The sequence below is a fragment of the Macaca nemestrina genome, chromosome 10 (assembly GCF_043159975.1).
Source record: "Macaca nemestrina isolate mMacNem1 chromosome 10, mMacNem.hap1, whole genome shotgun sequence".
Lineage (NCBI taxonomy): Eukaryota > Metazoa > Chordata > Mammalia > Primates > Cercopithecidae > Macaca > Macaca nemestrina.
The window spans coordinates 120626749-120639803 of record NC_092134.1 but is presented as its reverse complement, the minus strand read 5'-3'; the positions used below and the strand labels follow the sequence as shown (position 1 = coordinate 120639803).

The following is a 13055-nucleotide window of genomic DNA, read 5'->3' as shown; positions in this document are numbered from 1 at the left end:
TCAAAATGGCCATTTTCTATGGTCTACCCTAAGATGTAAATGTGTCTCTTTTGTCACAAAATGAGAGGTCCACTCATTTAACTCTAAGAAATAAGGAAGAAAAATAGGGAGGAATAGGAATGAAATGCCAGGAGATGAACATATGCATTGCTAACTTTAAAATTTTGTGAAATTCAAAAATGCTTAATACAAAGCCCTTAATAAATGGTACGTTAGAGCACTGAGTTCTTAGATACTGAGTCCTGAGTGACTTTCTTAGAACAAGCTACCTTAAATTTAAGGTAGCTTAAAAAAATTTAAAATAAGGAAAATAATTGTGTACCTCAAAAGAACCATATATCCAGGTATGGCGGCCAAAGAATAAATGAAACTGCTCATTGCTGACAAGATTAGGAAGTACTGGAGCATCATGGAACAGTCAGGCCCTTTGTCACACAGCCCAAGAACTGCAGATGAATTTCCTGATGTTTGAATACAGCTGCAATTTTGGAACACCTGTCAAAAAATAACATATTACACTAACTAAGAAAGAAATATCTTGAACACAAATTTTAAACATTCTCTACACAGCCAGTTGGATCAAGATGGAGACTCCTTGTTCCTTTACTCCATCTCCATTATGACGTCTCTCAAGATTACAGCATATAACAAAACTGGAAGGGTGATTTCAGAAAAAAGGGTAAATTTTTCTAAATATGTATAGTAAATTTGTAATAACTAATAAGCTACCCTAAAGACACACTTTTTAATTATTTTATTTATTTATTTATTTATTTATTTGTAACAGAGACTCATGCTGTTGCCTAGGCTAGAGTGCAGTGGTATGAACTTGGCTCACTGCAACCTCTGCCTCCCAGGTTCAAGTGATTCTCCTGCCCCAGGCTCCAGGGTAGCTGGGACTACAGGCGCCCGCCACTATGCCCAGCTAAATTTTGTATTTTTAGCAGAGATGGATTTCACCATGTTGGCCGACTGGTCTTGAACTCCTGACCTCAGATGATCCACCCGTCTCTGCCTTCCAAAGTGCTGGGATTACAGGCGTGAGACACCGCGCCCAGCCAATACACTTTTTAAAATAGTGTTTTGATGCAACACTACATTGGACAAACAAAATCTGTTTCAGAGTGCTCAATTGAAATATTTAGATGCTTACAAATAACCAAAGCTTTGCTTCTAAAGAAATAGTTTATTTCGGCAGGGTGCAGTGGCTTACGCCTGTAATCCCACCGCTTTGGGAGGCCAAGGCAGGCGAATCATGAGGTCAGGAGTTCGAGACCAGCCTGACCAACATGGTGAAACCCCGTCTCTACTAAAAATACAAAAATTACCCAGGTGTAGTGGCGTGTGCCTGTAATCCCAGCTACTCAAGAGGCTGAGGCAGGAGACTCGCTTGAACCCGGGAGGCGGAGGTTGCAGTGAGCCGAGATCGTGCCACTGCACTCCAGCCTGGGTGACAGAGTGAGACTCCGTCTCAAAAAAAGGAAAGGAAAGGAAAGGAGAGGGGAGGGGAGGGGAGGGGAGGGGAGGGGAGGGGAGGGGAGGGGAGGGGAGAGGAGGGTTTATTTCAGAAACAGAATTGTCAACTCTTTTTGAATTGTTACATGTTTCCAGGTCTTACTAAGAATCAAAATTTTAGTTTACTTTGATCACCAACCAACATTATATTAGTATTAGTATTGTTGTTATATTATATCGTGATATGTTAGAAGCAAGAGAACATTCCTAATTCTAAATTCTTAAAGAACTGTCAGAATGTGAAAAACACAGAAAGCACGCCCATACATATACACAGAAAAAAAAAAAAAAATATATATATATATATATATATGTATAGCAAAGCAATTAGCTGGACAATTGAGATCAAAACCACCAACTTTATTTCAATGATAAAATTTTTTTAGTCCAGAGTATTTACAACCCAAATTATTTGAGTAATAATGTAAACTTCTTGGAAATTTCAGATCACTGTTCAGATGCTATGAAGGTTTTACATAAGATCTGGGAAATAAAAGGTAATCAAGTGACTGTCATAGAGTTATTTTTCCACATACAAAGAAACTAATTTGGTTTTGAGGAAACACTAATTTTACTTTTATTAAGTGTAGGCCCAGTTCATAGTTGGAAAGTAAAAATGCAACTCAAAAAAGTTCTGTCAAATAGGATGTCTTACCATGTTTATTCCCATTCCAATGGATGTCTCACAACCAGCAAGACAAGCTGACAGATATGACAAGCCATTGTTTCCACACACAGGATCCCATATTTTAGATGGACAGTTGCAATCCACATTGCAATTAGCAAAGACGTTATTTCCCATATACAAATCTTGTGGAATTCTGAAGTGATTTAAAATAATGCCATAGATATTAAAAGATGATTCAATCCTTTTTTTCTTCTTTTCATCTCAGTCCCCAATTAGATTTCCTCTTCTCCAATGAATAGAAAGAGAAATCTTCCAATCATCAATGTGTGACCTGTTTACTATAGCTTTGGTATAAAAGAGACCTGTTTTGATGACCACATAGCCATGCTTTCAATGATTTATCTCAGAAGAATATACAGGTAATAAACAAGCATTGAGTGCCTACCTTGTGGGAGTCACGTTTTCACATATTATTAGATCTCAAAAATGAGGATGAACTAATCTCTGTGATGCATCCATTAGGTAGCAAATAGCAAGAAAGGACTAGCATGAAGACAAAAATCTGCAAGTTCCACTTGTAATATAGATAATACATTTAGCTCCAGAAACATAGGTATTTGAATTAAAGAAATACAAGTGACCAGTGCTTGTAATACGATTGAAAGAGCACTTGCGTGGCAGTTTAGAGACTGAATTCAGACTAGATCACAGTGCGACTTTCGACACATTATGTCTGGGAATCAGCATCATTGGAGATGGAGACAATCTTTAAAATTTATTCCAATTTTAAAATCCATTTCTGTATTGATGTGGTTGAAGAGATTTGAAATGAACTCCCTTTATCATTAAATCTCTCTGAATCTGTAAGTGGAGGTAATAATGCTTATCTTAAATAAAGTTTATGAGTCTCAAATCAAATACCATATATAAAATTATATTATTATTTTACATTTGAAATTATTTCAATTTAATAAACCTTGATAATTTTGAAAAAACATTTTAGGATGTTCTTTATTTCATTTTAATTGATAGCTTGATTATCAAAATGTGCCCTATAGGTGAATTCTTTTAATGTACATCACTATGGAAAACCTTTCAATAAAACCCAGATAACCTTCAAAATACAAAATATGAAAGTATTCAATATTTTAGATATAGCAATACAAATGAAATATATGAATTATGTATTAATTAATTTACCATGTATTATGATTCAGTTATGCCAAACTTAAGCCCATTGTATAAACATATAAAGGCTACTTTGACTGTATAGTCTACCCTTAGTTTTACTCAGTTATGGGAGTATAAGACATATGGATAACATATTTTAATACAAACTAAAACTGTAGGTAGTTTCTTTCATAGGATAATGTCTACTCGGATATCACAAAGACAATCATGCACACACACCCACATGCACATGCAATCATAAATTCACTCACCCTGTGATATGTTCCCAATCTTGTTAATAAGCCTAGAGCTTGGATAGATTGGCTTTTGATTGACAGATGGAGAAAAGATACAGGAAGAGCATGGATTACTACCATTAACTCCAACAAGCAAATGATCTGATCATGCATTGCCATTGTAAAAAATATAATATTAACCATTTGTTGAAAGATTCTGACATTCATTAGAAAACAACATACCCTTCATAAGAGGTATTTATTCCAACAACTGAAGAATTTTCACAAGTCACAAGAAAAGATAAAAAATGGAGAAGATACTCAAGTAAGGATAACCAACATCCTATGTGGGCAGCTTGTTTGACAGTAATCTTGAACTTCTTCATAATTAAACCACCAATTATGTATCCAATACATATTGGAGGTAAGTTATAAATACCTATAAATGCAAATAAAATATTATTTACAAAATGACTTACCAATGGAATCAATATGTTACCACTTTTATGTAATATGTCTTATATAAGAAACTATTTAGGTCCAACTCATAGTGAAGAAGAATGATTTAATTTTATCCCCACTTAGTTACATATGACCCACAGGGAGATTTTGAAATACCCCATAAATGGGGAAGTATATTTTGGGAGACTCTTGTTATATTATCATTCGTTTAACTCATTGCAGTAGCTTGTGAATTTCTTATAGGCAGAGATCATGACAAAAATCTCTCTTCTTTGGATCCAGGTAGAAGTGGCAAGTCAAAATTGGCCAGTAATTTATTCATTTATTACCTTCTATTCTGTGTAATGAGAACATATATATACAATTTTTCAGTTACTTATGCCCACTTTGGTTGTGAAGAATTAGACTTCTCTCAAGGTGCTTTTCTTTTCTTTTATTAGAGACAGAATCTTACTCTATTGCCCAGGCTGGAGTGCAGTGATATGATCATAGCTGACTGGAGCCTCAACCTCCTGGGCTTAAGGGCTGCTCCCACCTCAGCCTTCTAAGTAGCTGGGACTACAGGTACACAACACCACACTGACTAATTTAAAACCAAAAATTGCAGAGACAAAGCCTTGCTATGTCATCCAGGCTGGTCTTGAACTCCTGGCCTCAAGTGATCTTTGCTCCTCAGCATCCCAAAGTGCTGGAATTAAAGGCATGAGCCACCACACCCAGTTCAAGGTACTTTAGAGAGTCACTTTGCTGAGCCTGTTGCTGTCAGGTGTATTTACATTTCATGTCTTGCTGCTACTGGCCAGCGCTCTTCCTCTCTCAACCCTTCCCAATAAGAGAAAAAAAAAAAAAAAAGAATAGTAAAAGGAGAAGATAGCCCTAGGTTCCACCCATACAATGTGAACATCTGGCTCCCTGAATCATATTATGGAGAGAACTTGTTAAAAATCCATTCCAGAGCCCCACGCCCTAGAGTCTGATTCAGTGTGTCTTAGGGGGAACCCCAGGTATTTGAAGCTTTCACAAGCACTTTAGGTAGTGTGGATACAAGTAGCTTGGGATATTGACTTTTCAAAACAGTGGAAAGATCCCAGGAAAAACCCAAGTTAGGCTAAAACCACTGAGGTTAGTGTGGTTGCAGGAAAGGCCGAATGTGTGTGGCTGCAGACACCTACAACCACTAGGGGGACCGAAAAATTAAATTAGGAGGACCACAGAATCCTTGAACTGGAACCAAGAGAGTAAAATTTGGTAGTAAAATGCAGAACCCTATCTGAAAATACGTAATTTTTGCACTCCCAAAGATTTGCATTAATATTATGAATTCACATTCTGACTTCGGAGAGAAAATCAAGATATTTCTGACCTCTTCCCTTCCCTACCCTTTCTTGATTTTTTCTTTTCTTTCTTTCTTTTTTTTTCTTTTTTTTTTTTTTTGAGAATAGAAGGAAGAAATCCACCAGAGACAAAAAATATGCTAAAAGACTTCAACTTAGGAGTTTGCTACACCTGCCATCACACTGTTCACCATTTCATGGGGGAAAAAAGTGTGCTAGTAATGCAGAGAAAAGCAAACATACCTATTAGAAAGATTGCATCTGAAGATGATTTTCCATATTGCTGTTCTATGTATTTAGGCATGAAGGAGATCATGTTAACGAATGCGTTGAACTGAATCACACTTATAAGTATGAAAAGCATATAAATTGGATTGCAGGAAAGACTTTTCATGAATGGTAGAAAATCTGAAATGAAAGAATGACAACTGTGTCAAATGAACTTGGCTTTGCATTTTATGACTGGCTTTTCCTGAAACATCCACCTCCTCAACAAATTATGCTTTTTACTATTTTGTAATGTGTATGTGTTTGTTAATTCCTTTTTCCTCTTAAAAGCTGAAGTCATAGAAATGTTTGGTGGCTTCCGGAAGTCAGTGATGTAGCTGACTGGGTAGGGATCAGAACACAATAGATTTGCCCTCAATAAGTCACTATTGAGTCTTAAAGATCAATAAGCAAAACAACAAAGTGACCAAAATATTGTCTACGTCCACAGCATTTTATTTCTAATCTTTTGTTCTTCTATTAATATATTATATTTTCTACAGCTCATTAGAATGAAAGATGCTTGTTCTGTTCTGTAATGTCTGCAGAAAAATCAAGTTGATAAAGAAGATTTCACATAAATATTTATTTTATCACTCCTTGAACATTTGAAATAAAGATATATGTGGGAATTAATGAGATATGAATGTTCTCAAGTATCCAGAATTTTTTTTTTTTTTTGCTTCCTCAGAACAACAGTTTCAGTGGTTCTGCCAATGGTTCTCAACAAGATCTACATGGAGATATTTTTTAAAATACCAACATCCAGGTCCCACCCTCAGCGATGCTGATTCATTTGGTACATTCTAAGGACTATGTAAATGATTTAATCAAAAATTATTCCTGTTAGAAAAAGCACAGAGCCAAATGTGTGGCCTGCCTCTAGTAATGTGTGACCTGCCTCTAGTAATGTGTGGCCTGCCTCTAGTAATGTGTGGCCTGCCTCTAGTAATGTGTGGCCTGCCTCTAGTAAATGTTCTTGGTCACACTGCTGCCATTCAGGATCAAGTTCTCACTTTTAATTTCCTTTCACTTTTCCTGTCCACATGTTCTCTGTCTTGACTTTCTTATTTTGCACAATCCTGGTTTGCTTAATAAACTGCTCACAATTCATTCTGGAACAAAATTTCAATAAATAAATAATTTAGAAGAGGAAGACACACAGATTAATGCAAACAAATGAGTTATAATTATAAAATTTATATTTATGAATAGGGTACCTGACAGGAGAGACAGTTATCGTCCGACTCTGAAGGTTTTTAAGTCACCCATGTTTGTTGACATCCCTGTCCTAATAGATGAGTTTCAGAAGCACAAGTTTGTTTTCTATGTCTTGCAACAAGCTAAGCTCTTTCCTGATTTTGAAAATGGAACTGATCTTGCAGACCACAAGAGGTCTATCAGTCCATAACAATCCTTTAAGAAGAGTTTTTAATATCATCAGAATGATTCTGAGAATTTGCAAGATTCTGAGTTGGCTCCTAATGACCCAAGATGTATTAAATTATGCTCAATTGTGATTTAAGAGAATTTATAATTGTTAAAAAAATTTCCTTGCAAATTGACATTGTAACTTATGGGTGATGATAGAAACAGCAACGGCAACAATAAAAGTACTAACACTAGTATCAGTATTAATAATAATGTGTGCTAGAATGTCTTTTACCTTCCCACCACAATAATTTATCCCCATTTGACAGAAAACTGAGCCCCTCCCCATCCATCAAATAAACATTTTTAAGTTCCAATACCCAGGCCACACATCCACACTAACTAAATCAGACCTTTTGGGAATACTACAGAACTTCCAGGCATCAATCAGTTTTAAAATTTCCTAGGTGATTCCAATGTGCAGCCAAGTTTGAGCATCAGTGCTCTTGAGTACTAAATACTGAGACTTTTTTAGTTTAGTTTCCCACAGAAAACCCTTCTGTAAATTATGCTTTGAGCTTTTATTGAGGTTCTGTACCAAAAAAAAAAATGTTACATGAAATTTACCCTTTCATTTGCTGGAAAACCGCTATGTGGCTCAATATTACCTGTATCATACATCATATGATCATTTTTTATTTTTTTCTACAATTTCTTCCTTGGAGAACTGCTTCTTTTTATAAATTTTTATAAATAATTCTTTTCTTTTTTTATAATTTCTTTTTATAAATTATTTATATTTCTTTTTATAAATTATTTATAATTATTCTTCCCTCTACCAAGTATAGAGAGGTGGGTCACTGATCATGTTTTTTATTTTTTTTTCCTTTCTGCTTTAACTTCCAGGAAGCTCATAATTAAACTAACACATTGGTTACAAAACTATACTACCTATTAAGATTAGAGTATACACTTTCCTACTTTTGTTCTTAGTTTAAATTTGCTTGTTCATTTTGTTTCAATCCAACCTATGTTCTCTGAAAAATGGGTTTTTTGAGCAAATGAGACTATATATATATCTATATATATGAGAGTATATACATATAGTCTCATTTGCTCAAAAAACCCATTTTACAGAGAACACAGATATAGATAGATATAGATATAGATATAGATATAGATATAGATATCTGAGAGAGAGAGAGTGCCAAGACTGACATAAAAGTTTACATGAATGCTAATCTGAAATAATTCAGCTTCCAAATTATATTATTTCTTTTCAAGTAGCACCATAGGAAGAAAAGGACTAGTTAGGTATTACTGACTGGTGACAGTTGATGACAAATTGTCTCAACACAGGATAGCATATCATAGTGTTAGACTAAAATACAGACATATCTACATGAAATAAAAGGTCAATTTCATAGTATTTAAAATATGTATATTTGCCTTTAGTGATTCCATATTTTTCTTTCTTGTCCTCTTCTCTTTGTTTGTCTTCATTTTCATTTTTAATGATGTCAGCATTATTCTCCAGTCCTTCCTTTGGAAGTGTTTTGGGCAAAAAGAAAAAAGGAATGGCAGTGAGCACATTAACTCCTGCACAAATCAGAAAGCCAAACCACCATGCACCAACCCAACGAGTGTCAGTGGGAGTTATGGTCAGATCATCTGTAAAAAAATATACACACTTTTATTAGCTTAAGTCAGTATTTTCTGTATAGATTAATACATTTTCTGTATGTATTAATACTTAAGTCAGTATTTTCTGTATAGAAAATTCTTAAAATTAGAATTATCAGGTCCTAACCAAGTATAAAATTGGCTTACAATTCAGACACTGAAAAAATTTTTCTAATAATATGTGGTGTTATAATATTGTCTAGTAATAAATTAGGCTGGTTATCTGTCTATCATGTAAGGGATTTAAAAGCAGGTATTAATTAAACAGCTACAAGTTCTATCTCATCATCAATAAATGATTGCTTAATTGAAATAAATTCAAACCTACATGCCTAAATTTTGTAAAACCAAGAAATACAGTTGAAGTGCAGTAGAAAGAGCATGTGATTCTGTGTCAGATTAGCATTTTATTTTGCTCTACTGTTTTCTGGTTTGGAATATTTGAAAAGTTATTTAAATTCCTCCACTAGAGTTTCTCACTTTTAAAGTGGAGATCATTTAACAAATTGAAGGTCAAGTAAGGCCATGATTACATGTGATAATACACCTGAGATGCTTTGTATACTCTAGACACTGTACAAATAGATTTTATTGAATTACCTGTGTTCACAGATCCAGTGTCAACATAAACATTTGCACAGAATGATGCCAACAAAAGTCCAATCAAAGGACCAATAATAGCTCCTGTTTCTATAAGCCCTAAAAATAAATAAAAGTATAAGGTTATAGTACAGTTATATGCCCACATAAAGAGTTCTAGGTCCATGAAAAGCCTGAAGATTGAATGTTTTTGCCTTGGATACTTTTGACTAGATGTACAATTTATATGAAAGTTAAGCTTGATGTACATATAAGTGACAGTTGTTTCTGCAAATGTTGAAAAAGAAGCCTCCTAATTTAAAGCCACTTTCCCTGGCCTCCAAATTCTCTTTCATGTTGGGTCACAAGTAGAGATTTGCTGTAGCAACACAGGCAGTCCCAGCTGGGATCATGCCATCGACTAGGTCATGATATAACCAAGGTCCTGTTAATTCATCCCCCAGGCATGTTTTGGGAGGAATTCTGAAGCAATACCATCTTATAATGGATCTCTCATGGCACATTCCTCAAAAAAGTTTCACTCTCAGATCTACAACTTGAAACTTCCTTCTGGCTATGTCCTCATTATTATTATATGATACACAACTCTTTGATTTTATCATGTTCTCCTTCCTTTTCTTCCACATTTTTATTCCATCAGTCCTATCCGTCTTCATTTGAATTCTTATCTATTAAAATACCATCATCAGCTGTCTCATCACTTGTCTACAATTCAGAACCTATGCTGAACCTTCCCTGATCTCTGAAAATCCAGACACGAGCTTCTTCAACTTTCTTCCTGTTCACTTCAAAATTTGGCTTTGCCTATTATCTCTGCCTTCTCCACGGTTCTATAGAGAACCCACCCTATACACACCTAACTTCTTGGTTCCAACCCCTTCTATCTTCTCTAAGGTTTTGCTCTACCAAACACTCCCTCTCTTGTGCGTGTTCAATTTCCCCATAGCCAATGATTCTACAAAATCTCAAATCCACCCTGCTTTTTCTCCTTTCACTATACTCTCTGCCTCTACTTCCTCACCTCTCACTCACTTTACTCAAATCCTTTTACGTTCTCCCCCAAATACTCTCAGGTAGCCCCAGTGATCTCTTTGTCACTAATTTAGTGCCCTCTTTTGGTCTTCATCTTCCTAGCTTTCTAGGTTATTTGACATTGTTGGCCAATAATTTCTAGATTATTTTCACATTTCTTCCTAAGACTTTCATTAAACTAGACACGTATTGTTTCATTGTGTTCTTATGACTATTCCTTCTTTGATTTTCCTTTCTCCTATTCTATTTACTAAGTAGAAACCTTTCCCAGTATTTTATCCTAATATCTCTCAGTATATATACGGTCTTCCACAGCAACCTCATTTCTCCCTCTTGATTTCATTTATTACCTCTCTATAGATAATTCTTGAACATTTTTTTTTTTGAGACGGAGTTTCGCTCTTGTTGCTCAGGCTGGAGTGCAGTGGCACGCTCTCAGCTCACTGCAACCTCCACCTCCCGGGTTCAAGTGATTCTCCTGTCTCAGTTTCCCGAGTAGCTGGGATTACAGGCACCCACCACACCTGGCTAATTTTTGTATTTTTAGTAGAGATGGGGTTTTATCATATTGGCAGGCTGGTCTCAAACTCCTGACTTCAGATGATCTGCCCGCCTTAGCCTCCTGAGTAGCTGGGATTATAGGCACATGCAACCACACTCGGCTAATTTTTGTATTTTTAGTAGAGACGGGGTTTCATCATATTGATCAGGTGGGTCTTGAACTCCTGACCTCAGGTGATTTGTCCTTCTCGGCCTCCCAAAGTGCTGGGATTACAGGCATGAGCCACCACACCCGGTCGATTCTCCAACTTTTAACCTAGCTTTTGTGTTCTCTTCTAAACTCCAGAGCCATACATGGAACTGTTTTCTTGGTGTAGAGCTATTTGATTTATAGTTATTTGGTTATGGATACACACATGAACACACACTATATATGTATATACATATATATACACACACTATATATATAGTACTAATAATTATGTAGTTCTTTATTTACTAACCTTATATGGACCATATCATCCTCATTTTAATATGTATTAGAGATCATCACAGCTATGTTTATGTATAATACACCCTAGTATTTGTTGAATAAAGATATAGACATCATAGCAAGTTGTTTGTTAATTTATTGTAGGAGAGTATTTGCATTCTTTTAATATAAGTGTGTGAAGGAAGTTAAAAGGACTGAATAGAAAATCACTGGAAAAGATTATTGCAAAATTAGTGAGTTGCTGCCAAAATGTGTCAAAAGTCACTTGGGTTAATGATTCCTCAATATTTTAATCCATCTTGATTATGTATAAATTATTTCCATCTTCTCTCACCCTCTTTGACTTTTCTAGTTTTTAAAAGATATGCCTACATACATTAATGGCAAAATGTCCCTATACTAAACGTTATGAGTTTATGACCAACTATTGATAGAATAACAAAACATATAAGCAAGTCATGCATAATAAATTAAGAATATTTCAGAGATTGGAAGGCAGCACAAGAAAGTGGGTCTTAAGTTGGCTATTGTGCCAGGTGACCTACATGGATTTTAAAATGATAATTTCAAGAAACATAAACAAAAAGATGAAGACGTATTTGTGAAAAATATCAAGAAGCCTGACTATATGGAGAGATCATGATGAAGAGAAACTATATAGAAAACTAAGTAAGTGAATGCCATGCAGAGCCATGAGTAATAAGTGGAGAGATCGGATTTAATAAATGAGGAGCTTATATGTGTCATAAATATAGTAGAGAAGACATGATTAAAATAATGCTTGAGAAAAAATATATTGCAGGAATGTTTCTTAAAAACTGAGAAAAGAAAATACTGAAGAGAAAATAATTAATAAAAAGAACCTACAGACAAAGTAATGAGAACCTCAACAAAAACAGAGGTAGTGAAAATAGTGAGAAAGGTTTTGAATGCATGGAACATTTTAGAGAAAACATTGGTAAGTCTCTTAACACATTGGATATGGTGTGGTGCAAAGCAAATGAAAGGGTCACCTCCAGGAGCACTACATTTGTGGTATTTCCAATAGTAGAAAGTAGATTTATTAACAAAGTAGCTCATCGTCATTCAGCATATCTCATCTCCATTCAATAAACTTTTATGAAAGGCCAACTGTGCCAAGACACTCCACTCATCATTGTGGAAATCACTAAGACTACAAAAGTATAACTCATTTCTAACCTCAAAGAACTTATTGCCCTGAAAAGAAGCTAAGGTAGATTTTCAAAACTTACCAATATATAAAGGAGAATTTTCAGATTTGGCAAAATCTTCTATATAGGAAATACCCAAAGGCAGGATGGGAGTTTCGCCCATTCCACGTACAATATTGCCTACCAGGACGTACACCCACATTAATGATTTAACTTCCTTTGTACACTCTGCATTAAAAAAAAAAAAGACATGACATTAGCACATTGACAATAAAGTGTCAGTAATATTAATTCTATGTTTTCTGTAGGCATTTCACAGTTATATGACGATGGCCCCTTGTCAATGATTTATATTACTATTCCAGCAATGACTTCTTGGGGCACCCCTAGTGCATTTTCTGACAGCAGACTTGAGTATGGGCAAGTGTAAGTGATATGCTGGAGCCAGTTCCTACTGAGTTGGGAGAGATGAATATACACACCTCCCGAGGTGCTCAGTGACACCTCATTGGTAGTTTCATAGCAGTGTTACACCACAGAAATTGGTAAACATTAAAAATCAAGGTTTTTAAATTCTCTACAGAGATTCAG

General features: G+C 35.3%; 1 protein-coding gene across 20 annotated transcripts in view; it reads right to left on the bottom strand.

Annotated features, from left to right (window-relative positions):
- The window catches only part of LOC105469869 (solute carrier organic anion transporter family member 1A2), a 164115-nt gene that overhangs the window by 17831 nt on the left and 133229 nt on the right, over positions 1-13055 (bottom strand). For all 20 annotated transcript variants that reach the window (XM_071072089.1, XM_071072090.1, XM_011721410.3 and 17 more), the window contains 7 exons: positions 12546-12692; positions 9267-9365; positions 8433-8654; positions 5589-5753; positions 3793-3988; positions 2171-2336; positions 323-495 (listed from right to left, as the gene is read on the bottom strand). In XM_071072089.1, the coding sequence (XP_070928190.1) occupies positions 323-495; positions 2171-2336; positions 3793-3988; positions 5589-5753; positions 8433-8654; positions 9267-9365; positions 12546-12692 (1168 nt within the window). The remainder of the gene's footprint in view (positions 1-322; positions 496-2170; positions 2337-3792; positions 3989-5588; positions 5754-8432; positions 8655-9266; positions 9366-12545; positions 12693-13055) is intronic.